This window comes from Tachyglossus aculeatus, chromosome 2, assembly GCF_015852505.1.
Source record: "Tachyglossus aculeatus isolate mTacAcu1 chromosome 2, mTacAcu1.pri, whole genome shotgun sequence".
Lineage (NCBI taxonomy): Eukaryota > Metazoa > Chordata > Mammalia > Monotremata > Tachyglossidae > Tachyglossus > Tachyglossus aculeatus.
In genome coordinates, this window is record NC_052067.1 from 13,860,566 (window position 1) to 13,884,722 (window position 24,157).

Sequence of the window (24,157 nt, forward strand, 5' to 3'; positions counted from 1 at the left end):
GCCATTATCTGCCTTTAGGCGAAAACTCCCATACATTTTTTTCTTAGTTTGTTACATTCTATGCCAGGCACTCAAACCTTTAGGAAGAGTAAAGGCATGCTCAGCAAGCTGGAGCTAGATCTTAGTTAAACTGAAAATCCATTTCAGGGTGACTCCTTTGTGAGGGAGCTTCCAGTAATTTTCAATAATATGCATTGCCATAGCAATTTACTACAAACCCAGGTGTGTATTATGTCACACTATAAGCATGTCATCTACACAACACCTTCACTGACAAGCCAAATCCTCTTTTAAGCAGGTAAACAAGAACCAAAAGGATGAGAATAAGAAAGCTTCATCTCACTGAGGGCTTAACTAACATAAAAACCTCTCTTTTTCCTCTCTTAAAATATCTATCAATTTAGACATCTGTTAAAATACAGTGACAACATATAATTTGGCCACCATAAAAATGGGTGCATATACATTGTCTGGAGGGAAAAAACCCTAAAATAAGCTTTGTGTGTTTTGTTTTTTTTAAAAAAATGGGACTATTTCCCTGCAGTCAATTAATACAGTAAGAGAATTTTGAAACCAACTTTCTAATACTGTACATATTTCAAGAGAAACAGGAGGAGTGTGGCCTAGTGGCAAGAGTATGGGCCTGGGAGTTGGATAATATGGGTTCTAAACCTGACTCTGCCACTTGCCTGCTGTTGGGAGGGTCACAATAATATAATAATAATAATAATAACAATGGCATTTGTTAAGCACTTAGTATGTGCAAAGCACTGTTCTATGTGCAGGGGTGGATACAAGGTGATCAGGTTGTCGCACGTGGGGCTCACAGTCTTAATCCCTATATTACAGATGAGGTAACTGAGGCACAGAGAAATTAAGTGACTTGCCCGAAGTCACAGAGTGACAAGTAGCGGAGCTGGGATTAGAAACCACGACCTCTGACTCCCAAACCCACTGAGCCACACTTAACTACTCTGTGCCTTGGTTTCCTTATGGAGTTAAAATATCCAATATCCCTCCCTTTTAGACTATGGGTCCTTTATGTGAGAGGGATGGTGTCAATTCCGATTACCTTGTTATAATTTCTCTGGGCCTCATTTTCCTCATCTGTAAAATGAGGCTTAAGACTGTAAACCCCAAGTGGGACAGGGACTGCATCCAACCTGATAATCTCATATCTACCTCAATGTTTACAACAGTGCTTGTAGAACAGTGCTTGGTAATTAGTAAGTGCTTAACAAATACCATTATTAATATTATTAAAATGGGGATTCAAAACATGTTCTCTCTCTCCTTTAGACTGTGAGCCCCACAAGAGACAGGACTGTCTGACCTGACTACCCCAGTGTTTGGTACTGTGCTTGACACATAGTAAGCACCTAATAAGTGCCACAAATATTACTGACAGTCTTTCAATGGGACATTACCATCCAGGGCTTAACACTGCATTTTTATTGCGTAAAAGTGTGGAGATTGTAGCACAAAGTAGGTCTCTTTTTCCACCTACATCAGAAAGCCAAAGCAACAGTGGGCTGACAGTCTCTCTGTCATCTAGTCCAGCTTCTTGCTCTAGGAAGGCCTACACATCAAACATTCAGAACAGATGGGCATCTATAGTACTTGTAAAAGATCTCCAGGGAGGAGAGGTTTCACAGACTCCCTGTATAGACAGTAAATCCCATTACTGCTAATGGAATCTCATTCCCTTAGCAGGGGACATGGAGTAGCTAAAGAAAGATTTAGCCAAGACACAAGCAGAGGTTTTCATTCTACAACACTTCTACTATGAGCAGTAGATTGTTAAATTTAGGTAATTAAGAAATGGAAGAGTTGATAGGTATTGCTAGTTTTCTCTGTCTCTATTTCTTACACAGAGCTACAGCTTAAGTGGCACAACTCTTCTTCGGTGAACGTCTAAATCTTTTTTATGCAACTACAGTCAGTCCGTTTTTGTTTAGAAACATTCAAGGGAAACCAGTGAGGACCAAATATGTCAATACCTTGTTGCTGCCCACACTTGTCCACTCTAAGCTCATTGTGAGAAAGTCATGTCTACCAACTCTGTTATAATGTACTCTCCCAAGTGCTTACCACAGTGCTCTACACACAGTAAGCACTGAATAAATATAACTCACTAACTGATTGAAGGATCAGACTTCACCAGGTTTGCTCTCTAAATGACCAATTAAGCCATCCAGTGAGAACAACTTGAACCCATGATATGATTTTTTTAAAAATTTGCGGTCTTTGTTAAGTGCTTACTATGCACCAAGCACTGTACTAAGCACTGGAGAAGATACAAGATAATCGGGTCGGACAGTCCCTGTCTCTCTTAGGGCTCACAGTCTAAGTAGAAGGGAGAGCAGGTACTGAACCACCATGGTACATATGAGGAAACTGAGGCACATGGAAGTAAAGGGACTTGCCCAACATCATGAGAAGCACAGTGGCTCAGCGGAAAAGAGCACGGGCTTTGGAGTCAGAGGTCATGGGTTCAAATCCCGGCTCCGCCACTTGTCAGCTGTGTGACTTTGGGCAAGTCACTTAAATTCTCTGGCCTCAGTTACTTCATCTGTAAAATGGGGATTAAGACTGTGAGCCCCCCGTGGAACAACCTGATCACCTTGTAACCTCCCCAGCGCTTAGAACAGTGCTTTGCACATAGTAAGTGCTTAATAAATGCCATTATTATTAATATTATTATTATTATTATTAAGCAGGCAGGTGACAGGGCTAGGATTAAAACCCAGGTCCTCTGACGCCCAGGTTCTTTCCAGTAGGCCATGTTGCTTCTCAGAATGAGAAAGTCTGCTTTGCCCGTACTCAGTGAACCAGAAAATTTGGCTGACTAATCGATGCCTGGCAGGCCTGGCTCTGAATAATGGGCAAAATTAGAACAAGATTCATGACTTTTTGAGTAGTAGTAGCAGTAATAGTATTTATTGAGTGCCTATTGTGAGCAGAGCACTGTACTAAGCACTGGAAGAGGATACATACATGTGAATTACACATGGTCCTTGTTCCTTCAAGGCCCTGCTGAGAGTTCACCTCCTCCAGGAGGCCTTCCCAGACTGAGCCCCTTCCTTCCTCTCCCCTTCGCCCCCCTTTCCATCCCCCCCACCTTACCTCCTTCCCTTCCCCACAGCACCTGTATATATGTATATATGTTTGTACATACTTATTACTCTATTTATTTATTTATTTTACTTGTACATATCTATTCTATTTATTTTATTTTGTTAGTATGTTTGGTTTTTGTTCTCTGTCTCCCCCTTTTAGACTGTAAGCCCACTGTTGGGTAGGGACTGTCTCTATATGTTGCCAATTTGTACTTCCCAAGCGCTTAGTACAGTGCTCTGCACATAGTAAGCGCTCAATAAATACGATTGATGATGATGATGATGTTCCTCAGGAGACAGTGGCTTTTCCCAGCATGGCACAGTGGGGAGTGAGCAGACCCTGGGGCTTAATCCAAACTCCTTGCCTGCAGTGTGACCTTGGACAGGTCACTTAACTATTTGGTGCCCTAGTTTCCTCATGTGTCAAGTGGAGTTTAAAATATCCTATCTCCGGCCCTTTTAGATTGTGAGCCCCATGTGGGGCAGGGACTGTGTCAGGTCTAATCATCATCATCATCAATCGTATTTATTGAGCGCTTACTATGTGCAGAGCACTGTACTAAGCGCTTGGGAAGTACAAATTGGCAACACATAGAGACAGTCCCTACCCAACAGTGGGCTCACAGACTAAAAGGGGGAGACAGAGAACAAAACCAAACATACTAACAAAATAAAATAAATAGAATAGATATGTACAAATAAAATAAATAGAGTAAAAAATATGTACAAACATATATACATATATACAGGTGCTGTGGGGAAGGGAAGGAGGTAAGATGGGGGGATGGAGAGGGGGACGAGGGGGAGAGGAAGGAAGGGGCTCAGTCTGGGAAGGCCTCCTGGAGGAGGTGAGCTCTCAGCAGGGCCTTGAAGGGAGGAAGGGAGCTAGCTTGGCAGATGGGTAGAGGGAGGGCATTCCAGGCCCGAATGATCTAGTATCAAACCCAGTGCTTAGTACAATGTCCTCCCCTTCAAACTAGCTGCTTAGGAGGCCTGCTGTTCCCCTTTGCTCTCAGCCTGCATGAACCTCGGAAAGCTGGGCCCATGCCCTGAAAAATCCTAAACTTGTAAATCATCATGAAGTAGCGCGGCCTAGTGAATAGAGCACTGGACTGGGAGTCAAAAGACCATGGACTCTGATCCTGGCTTCACCACTTGTCAGCTTTGTGACTTTAGGCAAATCAGGTCACTTCCTGGGCATCAGTTATCTCATCTATAAAATGGGGATTAAGACTGTGAGCCCAATGCGGGACAGGGATTGGGTACAATGTGATTTGCCTGTATTCCCCACCTCCAGCATTTAGTACTGTGCCTGGCTCATAACCCTAACAAATACCATAATTTGTCTCAGTACTACCAACTCTATTGTAACATACTCTCTCACACACCTATTATAGTGCTCTGCACACAGCAAGCACTCAGTAAATAGGACTGACAGAACAACTGACTGATCACTGGGCCCATGCAATAATTCATCTTTAATTTTAAGGTATTTCTACAACGAGCTACATGCCTGATACCTATTAGGACCACAAGAGAAATATCAAATCTAAAAATGTTTGACCCCTAAGAGGATGTCACATCATAAAGCTTGTTCCTTTTACTTGGGGAGAGGGACATGGTGAGAAAGAAGAATTAAAGAAGTGGAGGCTGTAAAACTAGAAATGCCGGCATTTGCTCTTGGCAATACTTCTAGGCATCTTAACATAATCTACTTTTGCTTTGAGAATTTAAGTGAAAAAAATGCACTCAGGTATATAATTGTTATATTAATTTATGTTAATCTTTATGTTTAGACAGACTCTCAGAGAAGGGATTCAGAAATCACACATTATGCTAATTAGTTTTCCACCAAAGATGTTATAATATTTTGAAAATCACTTGAAAGTCAGAATTTGAGGGAGAAAAAACAGTGTAGGTGCCAGGACTGATCATTCTATTTTTCACCCGCCCATGTTTAGCTATTATTATTATTGCTAATAATAATAATAATAATTGTGTACACACCCTCAGGATTTCTGGAAGCAGAGGAGCACATATTATCCTTAAATACAGAACAAAATGCAGCAAGTATAAAAGAATGGTTTCAATTGGAGGAGAAAGAAAAGCCCCCAAGGGCAGAAAGCAGGGATAATGAAAAGAGGAGGAGGAGGAGGGTTGTAATGAAAAAAAGACTAAGGAATTGCAAAGGGCAATGAGAAATGAGATTGCTTACATTTTAAAGGCATACAACACTCTCACCTCCAAAGGAAATGACTTCCAATAGGCCTGCCCTGTCAATTAGGCCAATTTTATGACATTAAATAGTGTAGAAGTTCAAATTGTGGTGAAGCAATAATTTGATTGAAACATGCTGTGAAAGATGAAAAATTCAAGGATTATTAGTCAGCAAATTGCCATCAACCAACACTGCCTCTCTCCATCTTGATAAGCCTTTCCATGGCACCCATGCTCTGGTTGAGAAAATCACTTTCAAAAAGCAAATTAAGATTTATTTGTACTTGGGACACAGAATACAAAGTTTTGTTTGAGAAAGACATCACCCACATGTTAAAATTCAGACAGGGATGTCTTATGAGGTTGCTATAAACCCATCAGTTGCCTGAGATGTTGACACAGCTACCACTGATGAAGGTATGTTTTGACCCTTCTCACTCTCAGAGGCAGTTTCACAATTTCAGGAGCTAGGGTTATGGGGAAATTCTTCTTTGACTTGGGTTATGAGAATGCCAGATGCATTACTGGCATTCAGGATGTCCCATTTTCTTGTCTTTTAGAAGAAAATTGAAAACCACTGCTGCTGCTGTCTGGCTTAATATTTACATTTCTCAGGAAATATTCCCAAGTCTCAGGAAAATACATGGACTTTCAATTTTCTGCCCAAGTTCAGGAAAGAGCACTGTATGCCCTTCAAGAATACAATTCTTAAAATTTCACAACAGCACATCCTAACAATGAAGCCCAGATAAATGCAATCCAAACACTACATTTTTCAGTTTTCTTCAGCACACCTGGGGAAAATTAAACTTTCTGAGATGGGAGAGTTGTCAGTCCAATTCCACTCATTAGCACTGCAACACTTTTGTAATGCAAACTTTGACTTCATATAATAGTAGTGCTGGAAAGACCCCCAAGGGATTTTGAATCCATTCAGAAGCAGAGCTGTCTGCTCTCTTAAACTCTTAAATTGGACAAAAATACACAACCTCCTTAGATAATTCTCTTCAGTGTGCTACAACCTTCACATTTGGACAGTTCTCTGTGGTAAGTAACCTAAATCCCTCATGCTGCAATTTAAGGCCAGTTGCTCTTGTTTTGTTGGGAGAAGAAATGAGAAAGTGCCTTAGCAACAATAATGGGGAGCGCAGGAATGACGATCAGATAGGGAATAGAATCCTGAATATATCAGAGTGAAATATCCAAATAAATATTGCTGGCGCAACTGAATAGAAGCAGCATGGCCTAATTTATAGAGCACGAACCTGGGGGTCAGAAAGACCTGGTTCTAATCCCAGCTCTGCCACTTGTCTGTTGCGTGATTTTGGGCAAATCACTTCACTGGGCCTCAGTTCCCTCATCTGTAAAATGGGGATTAAGACTGAGAACCCCATGTTGGACAGGGACTGTGTCCAACCTGATTAGCTTGTATCTACCCCAGCACTTGGTACAGTGCTTGGCACATAATAAGAGCTTAAAAAATCATAAAAAATGACAGCTATACATTAATGCTAAGAGTGATGTATAAATACACAAATGTAAGTGGTGACTGTTAGGTTGATATAACTTGGAGTGCTACAAATTAATCAGGGAAGGCTTGCTGGAGGACATGAGACTTCAGAAGGGCATTTGAAGAAGGGGAGGGCAGAGGCACAGATTTGTGATCAGGAGGGATTTCCTGCCTGGGAAAACAGCCTGAGAAAGAGTCAGAGGTGGGTGAGTTGAGAATGGGTGACCACTAGAAGATGAATTTGGGAGGATTGAAGACTGCAGGCTAGGGAGTAGTTGAAGAACAAATATATAAGATGTGGAAAACTGGGGGAGAGCCTTGAAGCCAATGGTTAGGAGTTCATGTTTGATGCAGAGGGAGATAAGCAGTCATCAGAAGTTTTTTGATGAATGGGGAGATGGGTGCCAAGTAATGTTTCAGGAAGATGATCAGAGTAGCGGGGGACCTTATAACTCCAAAATCAACACCGGGAATCTTTGAGGGGGATATGGTAAAAATGAAACCAAAGGGACTCTTTTCAGCTTTTTAAAAACAGAGTTTAATCTTCAACACTTGATACAGATAATTGCATATAAATTCCTTCTGGGAATCTGCATGTTGAGAGTGAAGGCATGTCACGCTCCCTATACTCCCTTCTATTACCAGAAAATTCTTTGGGAAATCATAAAGTCAGACTCCAGTAACCAGGCACAGTCTAAAATAAGGCAGGAGAGAGAGTGGGGAGTTGGGGATGAAGGGGGTTGATGGCACACTCTCAAGGTGTTCATGTGAGTGTACACCTGCAGACGGTAAATTCATTTCTAGACTGTGAACCCGTAGTTGAGTAGGGATCATCTCTATATGTTGCCAACTTGTCCTTCCCAAGTGCTTAGTACAGTGCTCTGCACACAGTAAGCGCACAATACAATTGAATGAATTGTGGTAGGGGAATATGTCTGTTTATTGTTATTAATTAATTAATTAATGATGGCATTAGTTAAGCACTTACTATGAGCAAAGCACTGTTCTAAGCACTGGGGGGATACAAAGTGATCAGGTTGTCCCACATGGGGCTCACAGTCTTAATCCCCATTTTACAGATGACGTAACTGAGGCTCAGAGAAGTTAAGTGACTTGCCCAAGGTCACACAGCAGACATGTGGTGGAGCCAGAATTCAAACCCATGACCCCTGACTCCAAAGCCCATGCTCTTTCCATTGAGCCACGCTGCTCCCAAGCATGCAGTAAGCGCTCAATAAATATGACTGAATGAATGAATGAAAAGTGACACCTTTGCAGTCCCAACAGCCATGTGTTAACTCACTTCACCAGTGCTGTAGTGTTCCTGCTGCCAGATTAAATAGCCTTAAATTAAGGCTGCACAGGGTGGAGTAGTAGTAGCTGTAGTAACAAAAATGGTATTTATTAAACACTTAGTGCAGAGCACTGAGTTTAGTGTTGGGAAAAAACTCACAGATGAAAATTGGACACATCTCTGATCCCAGACGGAATTCACATTCTAAGAATGAGGAAGGGGAGAGGACCAGGTGATTGACACTTAAAGTTGGAGTAAATCAATCAATAGAAGAGACAAGGATATGTGCAACAAATGGCACTGGGCTTTGTGGCTAAAGGAGTAAAGTTCTGGGCTCCTTGCGGCTCAGAGCCCAACAGTGACAACAACGGTCACAATCATGGTGCCAGACAAAGCATTCCCAATGTTCTGAAAGCCAGAAAGGTCTAAAGGTCTTCAAGGGCTACTAAAAAACACTCAGATCTCTTTTCTTTCTGAGAACCAAGGTTAAACAAGGCTCAATTGGACCAAGAGTTCATCAGTGCAGACAAATCAACTGCAATTACTAAGCACCTTTGCTGAGTCTGCATTAAGCACCTAAGACTCATGAAAAGGTAATAAGACAAAATCCTTACAAATAGCAGTTAAAGAAAAAAGGGGAAAAGACAGACACACAAGTGCTCATGGAGAGTTGCAAAGAAAGACAAAAAGGGTTGGACATCCAGGAGTGGAAAAAAGTGAGCGGGGGCATGAATTCTTTTTCCATGCAGAAGCAGCAGATTTTGGAACACCAACAGAGTATCAGCTGAGGCCTATTCAATTTTTTCTCAGAAAATAGCGGGCATTCCAATTTACCTTTATCTGCATGTTATACAGATTTGGATGCATGGAGAGATGGACAAGGGAGAAAAAGAAAAAAAAAAACCAGTTCCAGGCACTACAAACATTAAGTACTACAACACACAATGAGGGACAACTTTTTTTATGCCCAATGAGGCCTGGGACTTTAGATCTCACACTGACCTTTTCAGCCATACATCCACTCACAGGTGACCACCATCTGTGGTGAATCCTTCCAATATGAAGGTCAATTATATATATGTACACTTAGGAAAGGATCTAGATTATTTTTATTAAATACCTCCCATTAGGCATCTTCTCTGGCCCAGTGGTGTTGCCTTAATGAAGCTTCCGGATTTCCAATATTAATCAGTATATGTTAATGACCTTATGCTTCAGCTCAGTCTCACTTCATTTCACCCTGCTTCATTAGTAACAATGGTATTAATTAACCCACAATCTACTGGTGCTGTAAAATCATCAATTCCCTTGTTATTGTACATAAAGCTGCATGTTCAAAGGTGTTGTGAACAGATTAGCCCAGAAGATAAACAAGATGAACAAAAGAAAAGCTAGTTGCTTTGTTTTCCCTCTTAAGGTGATAACTTGCCATTGGGAGGTTCTTCTCCTAATTGGGAACCAAAGATGCATATTTTGATGCCACTGGGATTAGACACAATTATACACTTAATGTGGTTACCTGAGAGCCTGAATTAGTGTTTGCAGTTTAGGCAGAATTGTACATTTGAATTCAATTCTGCTTTTCATTTACACTACACTGCTAAGTAGAATCATCTCCAGGATAAAAATAGGGAAGTCTGTGTTCTATTTCCAGTTCCTTCACCTATTTAATGCATAACCTAGGGCAATTAATTAAACCTGTTCTATAGGCTGAGTCAAAATTCATGGACAGCTACTGAAGACACTAGGTTTTATTTAGAGAATCATTGCTTATCTACTTAATGAGCCTCAACCAAACTTATAACTTGATTGCTAAAGCCACCCAAGGTCAAATTTCATATATTTCACTTTCAATATTTGTTGAGAATGTTGATACACTCAGTTCTGCCATAATATGTGTTTTCATGACACTTTCGTCCTAGACCTTTGTTAGGGAATATAGGAATGTTCATCCACTGTGACTCCTCCATTAAAGTGTTTACTCCTCATGGGCAAAGAACACGTCTCCTGCTTGTTTTGCAAGTCCCAGTCACTTAGTACAGTGCACTGCATCCAGCAGGTGCTTAACAAATACTAACACCATTACAAGCCAGTAGGAATGCAGTGCATCTTGGTGTCAGAAGAAATGAATTGTGCCAGTGATTATGTGCATGGTGCTGAAACACATGACTAAAAATCCTAACAGGATTTTTCAATCATAAACCCCATGTTACAGGGGAGCTAAGTGTACAAAGGAATGAGGTGGCTTCATCATTTGTAATATAGGTGCACCGCCAATGTTTTCACTTGTATCTGTCAAATGGAACATGAGTCTAGCAAAGAAATGATGTGAAGAGTTGTGCATTGGTGCTAGAGTGAAAGACAAAGAAAGAAGTTTCTGCTGAATTCTAATTAGCCGCCCTCTTTCGATGTTACGCCTCGCAATGCCTCAGTAGATGTAGGCAAAATCTACTGAATTACTGATTAGGATCTTGAGACATGATTACTACCTGCCTCCATTCATACAGTAATCACTAAGCATGGTCCAAAGTTCTGGGAGTTCTGAACGACCAGATTTCTTCTCAAAGCACAAGGCTATAGTCATGGACAGTAGCCTAAATGAGCCTACATGTTGCATCTGCTGCTTGCTAAGCCATGGAAAGCCTCCAAGTTAGCTGGAAGCACATAAGTTTTTATATGAAACTGAATTATTTTCTAAATGGATTTGAAAGATGTGCTGCAACTGAATAGGGAGAACTCAGGATTTTTTCCATGGAATTTAACCTCAACTAACATTAAGATGTAGATTAGTGGCAATAAAGATATATTTACTGAGCACTCACTGTGTTTTTTTAATGGTATTTGTTAAGCATTTGCTATATACCAGGCATGGTACTCAGCAATGGGCTAGGTACAAGATAATCAGGTTGGGCACAGTCCTTGTTCCACATAGAGTTCACAGTCTTAATCCCCATTTTACATACAAGGTAACTGACGCTCAGTGAAGTTAAGTGACTTGCCCAAGACCACATAGCAGACTTTTAGACTGTGAGCCCATCTTCTAGGCTGAGAGCCCATTGTTGGGTAGGGATTGTCTCTATCTGTTGCTGAATTTCACTTTCCAATTAGTACGGTGCTCTGCACACAGTAAGTGCTCAATAAATATGATTGAATGAATGAATGAATAGCAGACAAGTGGCAGAGCTGGGATTAGAACCGAGATCCAGATTCCCAGGCCCATGCTCTTTCCAGTAGCCACACTGTTACAGTTTGTTGCCCTGTACTAAGCCCTTGTAAAAGTACAATAAAAACATGAAGCACATTCCCTGCTCACAAGAAGCTTACCCGCTAATGGGAGAGAAAGACAAAGATATTTACAAATGAGGCAATTCAAATGCACAAGCTGAATTAATAATTAATCATACCTATACATGTGAGTACCAAGTGAGGGTAGGAAAATATGTATGAAGTGCCAAGGGTGACTGATGGATACAGCTTAAGGAGCTGGGAAATTAATCGGGAAAGGTTTGTTGGATATGGGACTTTGAGAGTTTGTGGGGAAAGTTTTGTCTGTCATATTTGGAGTACGGGAATGAAGATAGCGCAGTATAAGAATCTGGGTACCTGTAACAGTGTCTGTACCTAGAATGAGGTACAGATAGGAACTTGGCTTGGAAGGAGCAAAGAGAGCAGCAGGTAAAGTAGTCTGATATGTAATACGAGAGATGGTAGAGAGCTTTGAAGTTGATTGAGGAATTGCTGCTTGATGCGGAGAGAAATGGCTGCAATTGGGAGAATTTAAGAAGAGAGGAGATGTGAGATTAGCAACACTTTCAAGACAAGGATCCACGTGGTAGTATATAGTTTAGATTAAAGTAGGAAGAGATTAAAAACAACAGTCTGACCGCAAGGGCTTGGATCAAGATGGTAACAACCTGGTTGGTGAGGAATAGGAGAATGAGGGAAAAGTTGTGTAGTAAGAATCAGCAGGATTTAGCAGTAGTTACCAAAAGAAAGCCAGAAAGGAGTCAAGGATGACACTAAAATAGTGGACTACTGGAACAGGGAGGATAGTGATCTTATTGACAGAGATGAGAAAATTGGGAGGAAGAGAGTGATGGTGAGGGAAGATGAGTAATTCAGTTTTAGGCAAGTTAAGATGGAGATGATGGTGGGACATTCAAGTAGAAATGCCCTGGAGGCAAGGGAAAAGTGGGATTGTAGGTTAGACGTGAGACTGGGGCTGGAGATGTAGATTTGGGAGCCATCCACAGAGACAGTAGCTGAAGTTATGTGAGCAAATTAGCTCCCTGAGAGTGTAGAGGGAGAAGAGTAGGGGACCCAGAAAGAGACTTGCGGGATGCCTATAGTTTGGGGCTATGAAATGGAAGAGCAGCCAGTGAAGGAGACTGAGTAGTTGAAAGAGGTGGGAGCAAAACCGGGACCAGAGTCGTCCACAGTGTCAGAGCTCAGAAGTCAAGGGCCGAACAGAGCTTTTTGGATTTGGCTATAAGGAGGTCATTGTTGTCCATAAAGTGCAGTTACAGAGGAATTATGGGTTTGTATGCAACAAAAGGGGCATTCTACTCTAAATTCAAATACTTTTTTTTAATTTGCGAGGATCCAGAAAGGTGAACTAATCTAGTTACTAGACTGAAGACTGGACTAGGTTTATACCCTTTCCTATAAAGACCATCAGGAAAATCTCTTCTGGAGAGAACTGTGAACTCAACTGCCCTTTCCAACAAGTAGTTCGCCCTTACACCTTAACCTCAACCTTTCTGCATTTCCTCTGTCTAAACAAAGAGCATCTGATCAGCTGCTAATTAGCTTTGAATAGTTGAAGGGTAATAACAGGGAAGTCACAAGTTGGCTTTCTTTTCTCTAGACACAATAATGTGGAGTCATTGAGCTCGCTATTGTATTGCTTAATGTTTCCGAATTGCTGAGAAGCTGGAGTCCAAAATGAAGCCCAATTGTAGAGTCATTGGTCTGTCTAAAAGTTCTCTCATATTCTCTCATGTTGGGAAACACCCCAAAAAAGGAAATGAGCCAAAGCAAGGGAATTACAGGAAAAAAAAATTGAGGGCTAACAAAATCCGGGTCCTTTCTTCTGTGTGTTGGAATTTCTAACACACTACTTATACCATTGCAAGAAAAGTTTTGACTGGCTTTTACTATGATGCTATGAACATGTGTACTATCGTTTAGAATTTTATAGCACATTTTTCCTCAAGGGAATTAAAATATGCCTATTTAGCGACCAGGTACTTACATATGTACTTGAACCATGAAAAGGCAGGGTTATAGCATTCTAGTTTACTAGGAGTTCAACACATTCAATGCACTAGACTGTAAACAGTAAAGTAGTAATGCAAATTAATGTTTACTTATAACAAATCGCATAATTATTTGCAGCAACTCTGAGTGACAAAGATAAACAATAGCACTTACTGAGGAAGCAGTGTTGTCTATAGATAAAGCACAGGCCAGGGAGCCAGAAGATCTGTGTTCTAATCCCAGATCTGCCACTTGCCTGCTGTGAGACTTTGGGCGAGATACTTAGCATCTGTGTGCTTTAATTTCCTCAACTGAAAAATGGGGATTCAATGCCCATTCTCCCTCCTATTTGATTGTGAGCCCCATGTGGGAGAGTGGCTGTATCCAGCCTGATTAACTTTTATCTACCCCAGGGCTAAGATCAATGCTTGACACACAGTAAGTACTTAACAGATCTTAGCCCCTTTAGTTTCTTCACTTTCCACTGCTTTCTGTGGCAAGGTAAAGATTTGTTCTGGTCATTATCTTGGGGAATCAGCCACCTTGACTCCAGGCTACACCCTCTTTTGGGGGTTGGCCAGGTAATTCTGTTGAAGGGAAGATCAATCTCCACAAAAGGAAGGCATGTAAGAACCCAAAGAATCTGAATAGACCTTTATTAACATCTCCCTCTCATGGAAGCCACCTCTTCAGGGGATCCCCAGGGTGGGGACTATTTGGAAGGCTCTACATACAACCAGGCTCTGAAACTACTTCCACTGCACTGAGCGCTTCTGAGAGTACCATATAACAGAGTTAGTAATAAAAAACATTGATTGTCTTTCATTTGATGAAATTGCCTTCTGAGGAAAAGAAAGGTGTCTGTCCTTCCTTCTGCATCTCCTGAAAGCAATTATTAGTAAAATAATAAATGACTCATAAAGCTTCAGATTTTTTTTTTAAACACAGGGCCCTATGTTATTACACTACCAGGATGAAAATGAGTGACATTGCTACCTTCATTTTCAGAATTTAAGGACTAGATTCCTGAATGTTGGTCCTTCTACTCATTTGCTCTGAGCATATGGGTAAGGGGTAGCTTCAATCCCAGAGGAGGTGTACTAAGGGAAGGAAAAGGGGGCAGAAGTGACCAGATGCCAAACACAGCAGGGTCTCCAGGGAACCTGATAGTGGCCCTAGTACCAAGCTTAAAGGTGATTTGTCACACACTCTAATGGAGAACAGATAGGTTAATGAGCATCTGGACTGTGACTCAAAGGAAAATAGAAAGTGAAATAAAATAGGGATTCTTTTTTTAAAAAAAGTCAACCTTTGTCCTGGAGAATGCAATAAATCCTATGTTTACTGGAATTTTTTAAAAAGCACTTTCTAAACACATGCACCATGAACACACACACACACACACACACACACACACACACACACATTTGGGGAAAATTCTCTGCTCTGCAGAACTGCAAAATAGGAAGGCTAACACCCTGCCCAGATTTCAGCTCATCTCAAATCAGAATATAGCCATATTTACAGGTGTCTTTCCCAACACTTAGCTACTCTGCCAGTAGCCTGATTTGTGTAGTGAATACTGGAAATGGGCGCAAGTGAAATAACATACACAACATTAAATCTGATGAAGCAAAAGTGTACAGTGCACAAAACATTAGTCTATAGGCAGCAGCAAAAGCCAGCAGTGCCACGATAAAAAGGCACTTTGTATTTCTTTTGGCTCGTACTTTGGGTGACGTATCACTGTTGGAGGGAGGGAAAAAAAGGCTTAGGTACCATAATATACTATTTGCTTGTCTGAGAACTCAACAGGAACGCTAGCAAGCAGCAACGATTTGGTTATTCACATTTTAAAATCACATTTTAATTATTTTATAATACTTCTTTCTACAACCGTATAGTGACATGAAAATATGTGCATAAACCACCAGGAAGCAAAAGTACCTCTGTTTTCAACCAGCTGTAAAATTTTACAATCCCTGCTGCATTTTGAACTCTAATGGGTTGGTCCACTAGTACAACCAGTACAGCTACTTTAATTAAAGTGGTCATTAAAAAAAAGCAGGTCCCCTGATAAAGGAAATAAAGTTGCTCTGGTGACAGTAAAACACACACTTAGCCAGGAGACCGATCTACAAAATAAGGCATCTAACTGGGTCTTCCTCTAGACTGTAAGCTCCTTGTGGGCTCAGAATGTGTTTATCAATTCTGTTATAATAACAACTCTCCCTAGCAATTAGTAAGTGCTCTGCACACAGTAAACTCTCAATAGATATGATTGATTGGCCTGATCAAGGTAATAATTGCTCCAGTGCTGAAACAAATGACAATCTCTGGTTTAATGGGTAAATTGTGGGGCAAAACTCCCTGTGCTATAAAAGGAAACGTGGATAAGCCCTTCCTCTGACACAGTAGTTATGTCCCCAAACGCAGAGATGTGCATTTCACTATAAAGATTAACCTACCTATTCAAAACAGTAATTGCTCTAGGCTTCAGTGCATGGCAATTTCTAGTTGAAAAGTCCCGAGTCCTGTCTAGTTTACACACCAGAGCTGGCTTGATGCAAATCATCTGTAAGCCATTTAGAAAAAGCAGTAGTTACTGCTGAGCATGTAGCTGTTGAGTAGTTTCATTAATTGTTGACATTTCTGCCTGGAGGCTATTAGCCCCTGCTCAGCACCTCCTGCATGCCAGGTGAACGGTTTCCCTGGATGTTTCTTCGCATTTGACACCGGGTAGCAAGCGCTGGCATGTGGCCAGCTGTATTCCACAGAGAGTCGGGTGAAAATTTAAGAAAGAACAGAAACATCTGTTTGGGGTTGGGTTTCCCTTTCACTCCCACTTCCCAGGCACGGGTTTGATCTGCGTGTGACAATTCACTGCTTTAAAACAAAAGCCACCCAGAGAATGGGCCAAGCATCTAATGTTCCCAGCCGGTTTTTCGGCAGATGGCAGAAATTTTATCATGTAGGGCAGCAGAAAGAGGGGCAGAAGCAGCTGGGATTTGCTGCCTTACCTGTCTCTTTGTCCTGGACTTCTTCCAGGTGCAAATCGTTGAGAAGATGCTCCAAAATCTTCTCGGGCGTTCCGGACACCACGACGTATCTGTCAGAGAGCAGAGAGTCCACAGAGTCATCTTCTGTCGAAGACTGCGAGCGACTGCTCCACTCATCCTCCTCGTCCTCTTCATCAATGTATTTAAAATAAGGCACGTCAAATGTAGGCAAGGGGAATGCTCTGCCTGAGAGAGCCGTGGAATCCCTGCTCTCTAAATGAGGGTCAAAGACCTTCAGCCTGGAGCTCCCCATAATAGGCAATAACTAACAAAGACATCCCCTATATATTAAAATTGCTTTCCATTCCAATTCTCTCTCTGGTAAGGGAGTTGATCTGCCAGCTAGGAGCTCTGCAGTCAGCGTGTGTGTGTGTGTGTGTGTGTATGAGGAGGGAGGAGTAAAGGAGCAGAAAGAGAGAAAGGGAGAAAAGAGGGAAGACAAAATAGGGAAGAGAGCGTGTGCCTGTATGCTTAAAGGGGGAGGAAAAAAAAAAACTCACCTCCAATCATTCTCTGCACTCCCTGATGTGGGGGCCGGGCTACATGACGACACTTTCTTAAGCACCAGAACATCTCGGTCTTGTTCCTTCACTTGAATGGTTGTCACTTCATCATCCTGCTTTAATTCAGAGCAGAGATGGATAGGGAGAGGAGGGGGAAGGAGGGAAAAGGTGGGAGGGGGGGGAAGAGAAATGAGAAAATCTCAAAGGGCTGAAGAATAAAAAAAGACTATTCAAAGCTATTTTCCTTACTGAAACTGCTATGTTCTGGATTTATATTGCAAAGAGTCAGAGTGCGTTCAGGCATGGGGTGAGGCAACTCTTCTGTCTTATAAACAAAGTACTGTTTAATTTTGGGGGCGGTCAAGGAACTGGAGACACACTAACAAATTTGGAAAAGAAACTTCACAAAGACCAATTTGGATATTTTGAACTGGAGAATTCAAAAGTATCACAATAATAAAAAAAGATTCATCCCCCCTTCCAGTCCCACAGCACTTATGAACATATCTGTAATTTATTTATTTATATTAATGTCCGTCTCCCCTACTCTAGACTGTAAGCTTGTTGGGGGCAGGGAATGTGTCTGTTCATTGTTGTACTGCACTCTCCCAAGCACTTAGCATAGTGCTCTGCACAAAGTAAGTACTCAATATATACAACTGAATGAATGAATTTATTTGAATGTATACTACTAGGCTTCTTAAATGAGTTAACATTTAACTCATAACATCTGTCTTCTCAATCATAAAATGACAAGTAATTTGTGGAACTTAAAAATTAGTAGTTTACTGACTGGGAAAATATATGCATGCAATAAAACCTCTCAGAACAACAGTATCAAAACTACTCAACTTCATGCTTTTTTAAGCAGAGGTAAAAGTCAAAAGTCAATCAATCAATGGCAGTTATTGAGCACTTACTGTGTACACAGCACTGTACTAAGTATTTGGGAGAGTACAATACAATGGAGTAGATAGGAACTCTGCCTACAGAGAAGCAGCATGGCTCAGTGGAAAGAACACGGGCTTTGGAGTCAGAGGTCATGGGTTCAAATCCCTGCTCTGCCAATTGTCAGGCATGTGACCTTGGGCAAGTCACTTAACTTCTCTGCGCCTCAGTTACCTCATCTGTAAAATGGGGATGAAGACTGTGAGCCCCCCGTGGGACAACCTGATCACCCTGTAACCTCCCCAGCGCTTAGAAAGTGCTTTGCACATAGTAAGTACTTAATAAATGCCATCATTATTATTATTACAAGGAACTTAGAGTAATTCAGTACTATGTCTCAGACTTTATGTTACCCTCAAAACAACATATTTTTTTTTCTTTAAACAAGAGTAGTGGATAGGTTCCTGCTTGGCTGAGATTTGGATGCTGTGGGTCAAGGCATTGACTTTCTTCATCTCTGTTCTTTTAGAAATGAGAGAAACCTGAACAATCATCCAATTCTGCACACACAGCCTCTCTACACAAGCACGGTGCAAGAAGAGGCAGCTGATTAGGCATGGCAGTAGATGATGAGGGCTTGCTGCTGACTGAGCAGCCTGCGCTGAAATATATTAACTGATGAACACTTCCTAAATAACCTACTGTACAATCCTCCTAGTGGGTGTGGATGTGAAAGTCCAGGGTAGCATGAGAGGAAAGACACCTAAACCTAATCAAGGACTGAGAACTGCTACATTTCTGACTTTTCTGGAAGTTGAAAGGGATTGTCTCTATCTGTTGCCGAACTGTACTTTCCAAGCGCTTGGACAATTGGCTCTGCCAATTGTCAGCTGCGTGACTTTGGGCAAGTCACTTAACTTCTCTGTGCCTCAGTTACCTCATCTGTAAAATGGGGATTAAGACTGTGAGCCCCCCGTGGGACAACCTGATCACCTTGTAATAATAATAATAATAGCATTTATTAAGTGCTTACTACGTACAAAGCACTGTTCTAAGCACTGGGGAGGTCACATGGCGATCAGGTTGTCCCACGGGGGGCTCACAGTCTTCATCCCCATTTTACAGATGAAGTAACTGAGGCACAGAGAAGTTAAGTGACTTGCCAAAGTCACACAGCTGAAAATTGGCGGAGCCAGGATTTGAACCCATGACCCCTGACTCCAAAGCCTATGCTCTTTCCACCGAGCCATGCTGCTTCTCCCCAGTGCTTGTGGTCTCTTGTAACCTCCCCAGTGCTTAAAACAGTGCTTTGCACATAGTAAGTGCTTCATAAATGCCATATTATTATCATTATTATTATTTCAGTGCTCTGCACACAGTAAGTGCTCTATAAACATGATTGAATGAATGAATGAATGAAAATCAAGATTCCTATGGAAGCAGATCTTATACAGGCTTTCTTTTATGACTTTTAGCATGTGGTGGAATGCAACAGCAATTCAAGCATAGTATTATTCTGGTTGCTTATACTAATGATACTAAAATGACAATAACAACTGTGGTAAGTTCCCTCAACTGTAAAATGGAGATGAAGACTGTGAGCCCCCCATGGGACATCCTGATCACCCTGTAACATCCCCAGCGCTTAGAACAGTGCTTTGCACATAGTAAGCGCTTAATAAATGCTATTATTATTATTATTATATTACTTGCTATGTGCCAAGCACTGTGGTATGTGCTGGGGAAAATACAATGAGATCGGACACAACCTCTGTTCTACATAGGGTATTCAGTCTAAGGGGGATGAAGAACACGTTCTGAATCCCAATTTAATAGATGAAAACAGACAGAAAAAAATAATAATTGTGGTATTTGTTATGTGCTTATATGCTTGTAACATGCTTAGTAGGGAAGCAATATGGCCTAATGGAAAGAACACCAGCCTGGTATTCAGAAGACCTGAGTTCTAATCCCAGCTCTGCCACTTGCCTGCTGTGTGATCTTAGGCAAGTCACTTAACTTCTCTGTGCCTCAGTTTCCTCAACAGCAAAAATGAGAATTCAGCACCTGTTCTCCCTCCTACTTAGACTGTGAGCCCCATGTGAGACAAGGACTATATCCAACCTGCTTAGCTTGTATCTACCCCAGTGCTTAGGACAGTGCTTGCCACATAGTAAAAGCTTAACAACTGCCATTAAAAAATATGTGCCAATCTTTTTTCTATGGTACTTGTTAAGGGCTTACTATGTGCCAGGCACTGTACTAAGCACTGGGGTAGATAAAAGTTAATCAGGTTGGATACTGTTCCAGTCCCACATGGGACTCTCATTCTTCATCTCCATTTTACAGATGAGGTAACTGAGGCCCAGAGAAGTTAAGTGACTTGCCCAAGGTCAGACAGTGAGCAAGTGGCAAAACCAGGATTAGAACCCAGGTCCTTCTGATTCCCAGGCCCTTGGTCTTTCCACTAGACCATATAAGATAATTAGATAATTGAGAAGCAGCGTGGCTCAGTGGAAAAGAGCACGGGCTTTGGAGTCAGAGGTCATGGGTTCAAATCCCGGCTCTGCCAATTGTCAGCGGTGTGACTTTGGGCAAGTCACTTAACTTCTCTGGGCCTCAGTTATCTCATCTGTAAAATGGGGATTAAGATTGTGAGACCTCGTGGGAAAACCTGATCACGCTGTAACCTCCCCAGCGCTTAGAACAGTGCTTTGCACATAGTAAGCGCTTAATAAATGCCATTATTATTATTATCAGACACAATCCCTGTCCCATATGGACCTCACAGTCTAAAACCACAAATCCAAATTAGTTCAGTGGTGAAACTGAAAACCCAAATCAGGCTATCCCATCCCGACATTAGTCCCAGACCTGGGCTCTCTATTTTGCCAGGCTTTTCTTTAAAGTAAAGAAATATTAGGAATACCGAGAAGCAATGTAATTTTATGACTCATTAGTTTTTATTCCTTATTGGTATATATGTTTACCGTCCAACTCTGATCTATTCAATTTCTGCAAGGTCAGACATACAGTTACTGTGGCAATTAATGCTGGATATTCATTGTCAAACTCCCGAGGGATATCAGTGTGAAACCACGTTACACGAATACTGATGTGTAATTGCTGTTCTTTCATTTCTCCAAATACATTCCTTTGTTGCCCAGTAGCAAACTGATATCAGATGTGTTCGCATGTATACTCTCTCTCTCTCTCTCTCTCTCTCTCTCTCTCTCACTCACTCATTCTTGGAGACATGGAGAGGCAAACAATTGAATAAATGCCTGATTTATAAGGACAAAAATCCTTCTCTGAATTCTCCTATAAGTAGGCCAATACTCATTTGTTCTCAATCTCCTGGCATTTTGAAGCAGGCCCCATATTCTTCTTGCACTTGATATATAGCATTATTAACTTCTTTGAACCATTCACATACATATGTATGCAGAGTGTTTCTTAATGTGAGCGTAAATAATATGTATCATACGGATGCGCGCATTGTTGTTACACTTTGGTGGGCAGGGGGAAGAATCACTGAATCGAGGCAACATTAGCTGTACCTCTCATCTTGAAACCTTGTTAACAAGAAGGAAGCAAAGAAAGGATTGGAAAATCGTAAGGAAAGAGATTTTTGCCATGAAAATTTACCATGAAAACACACCAGCCTTCTTCGATTCTACATGGTGTCCAAAGAGTACGGGTATACATCAAGGCAAAAGGCTCTGTTCTGCTCCTTCAATCCACTTACAACCAAGCTTAGAAACATGCAGTTCAAAATCCCTCAATTTAAATTTTGGGCAAAACTCTTATTAGCTGTGCCCCACTTACATCACTTTTTTGTGGTATTTGTTAAGCATATACTATACGTCAAACACTTTTCTAAGAGGCGGGTAGTTAGTTAGCTCGGACACAGTTCCTGTCCTATGTGGGGCTCACAGACTAAGGTAGGAGGGAAAACACATATTTAATCCCCATTTTACAGTTGAGGAAACTGAGGCATACAGAGAAGTTATGTGACTTGCCCAATGTCACACAGCAGACGAATGGAGCAGCCAGGGATAGAACCCAGGTCCTCTGACTTCCAGCCCATGCTCTTTCTACTAGGTCACGCTGCATCTGTAAATGGTAAAAGGGGGCACAGATAGACAATCTGCATTTTTAAAACAGTCAATTTTGAGGGAGACTGATTTCTTAAACCTTTATTTTGTAAAAACCTCTTATTTGAAGCAGCTAGTCCCTTATCTCCTTCCGGACAGAGTAGGAAAATGGGACCAGACCACTAGAGATTAGTGTTGGATATTTATTATTACTGTCACCGTTGCACTTGCCCATTTATTTAGCTCTCAGTTCAAATACTAGGTATCATGAGACATCTGAGTTTCCATTATGTTTTGGGATTGAATTAAATATCATCCTTGATTAATTTTGAATTCAGATCTCCGTGACTAATGGAGACTCCATGACTCCTTGAGAAGCAGTAGGGCCTAGTGGAAAGAGCCTCGGCCTGGGAGTCAGAGGCCCTGGGTTCTAATTCCACCTCTGCCACTTCTCTGCTGTGTGACCCGAGGCAAGTCACTTAACTTCTCTGTGCCTCAGTTTCCTCATCTGTAAAATGGAGATGAAATCTGTGAGCCCCATGTGGGGCAGGAACTGTGTCCAACCTGATGTTCCTGTTTCTACCCCAGCCCTTAAGTATCACCGTTGATTAATTTTGAGTTGCCTGTCTGCTTAACAAATACCACAATTATCATCATTATCATTATTCATTTCAGGGTTTTTTTAGGTCTTTTTTCTGCTCTTAAAGTAAACTGTCTCATGCACAAATACAACATGAACCAACAGAAGGACCCCCAGCTTAGCTGGTTTATAACTCACAACTCCCCTGCATTTTTAGCTTTGAAGTTCCAACACACTGTCAGAGCCACTAGAGAAGAACACTGTGTGGAATCAGGCCTCAGAAGGGAAGGAGCCCTACCCAGGTCTCTGTAGGCTGCGGATGCAGGGGGAAAAAACTCCCAAGTGAAAGAGTTTCCACGCACACACTAACTACAAGCCCCAATAACTTCCTGTGACGGATGCACCCTGAGTTCCTCCCCACTCCTTCATTTTGAAGTGAGACCAGGACACACCAGGCTCGTCGAGGTTTTGGACCAGGAAAAGACTCTCAGTCCCAGAGTCTGGGCCAGGCCGGATCTAGTCCCAGAATTTCAGCTCACGCAGGGCTTTATGCTACAAACGTCACAGCTACTTACTCATTGATTTCCAAGATGGACAATTAATACTGCATCGGAAAACAGTCTTCCAGTTAGCTCCCTAGCTAAAACAATCAATGGGGAGAGCTGCCAGGGCACTGCAACTCAATCTCCTCTGTCCCTCCTTGTGACAACTCCTTCACAACGTACACTTGGGACAAATGAATGAGGAAGGTGTTGCTGACTTGGGCAACACCACCTTTCCAAGCTCCCAGGAATGATTTCTCTGTCACCAGACTGAACCTTTGGAACAACCCCGTCATGTGGACCCTCCCTGGGTGCCCCAGCCTGAGCTTGGATCCGCTAGCCTGAAGCCAGGGACTATGAATCGGGAGCCAACTCTATTCTTCTGAACTCTCCCAAGTGCTAAGAATGGTGCTATGCATACAGTAAGAGTGATACAGTAAACACTCAAAAACAACTCACTGATTAAATACCATTATCAAGCAGCATGGCCTTGTGGATAGAACAGGGGCCCCGGAGTCACAAGGACCAGGGTTCTAACCCCAACTCCGCCACTTGTCTGCTGTGTGACCGTGGACAAGTCACTTCACTTCTCTAGGTTGTGGGTTCTAATCCCGGCTCCGACACTTGTCAGCTATGTGACTTTGGGCAAGTCACGTAACTTCTCTGTGCCTCAATTAACTCATCTGTAAAATAGGGATTAAGACTATGAACCCCATGTGGGGCAACCTAATTGCCCAGCACTTATAACAGGGCTTGGCACATAGTGAGCGCTTAACAAATACCAACATTATTATTATTATTATTCTCTGTGCCTCAGTTACCTCATCTGTAAAATGGGGATTAAGACTGTGAGCCCAGTGTGGGACAGGGACTTTGTCCAACCCAACTACCCCAGTGCTTAGTACCATGCCTAGCACAAAGCACTTAAATACCACAGTTATAATTTTTATGATGATGAACAGATACTGCTACTGTCCCCAGCCTCATTCACTCTGGGGTCAACCAACTCCTGTCCATTTCATCAGTGATCATCCAACTCAACTCATCCTGTTCATTCACCTCAGAGTCCCATTCTCTATCTGAACACCA

At 41.8% G+C, this 24,157-nt stretch overlaps 1 protein-coding gene across 2 annotated transcripts in view; it reads right to left on the reverse strand.

The window, feature by feature from the left end:
- Positions 1–24,157, reverse strand: part of RAPGEF5 (Rap guanine nucleotide exchange factor 5) — a 194,368-nt gene that overhangs the window by 63,943 nt on the left and 106,268 nt on the right. The window contains exons 9-10 of one of the 2 annotated variants that reach the window (XM_038767565.1): positions 16,959–17,074; positions 16,420–16,508 (exon numbers count right to left, since the gene is read on the reverse strand). In XM_038767565.1, coding sequence (XP_038623493.1) covers positions 16,420–16,508; positions 16,959–17,074 — 205 coding nt within the window. Of the gene's footprint in view, positions 1–16,419; positions 16,509–16,958; positions 17,078–24,157 lie in introns of both variants that reach the window. The other variant, XM_038767573.1, reaches the window with a different exon arrangement.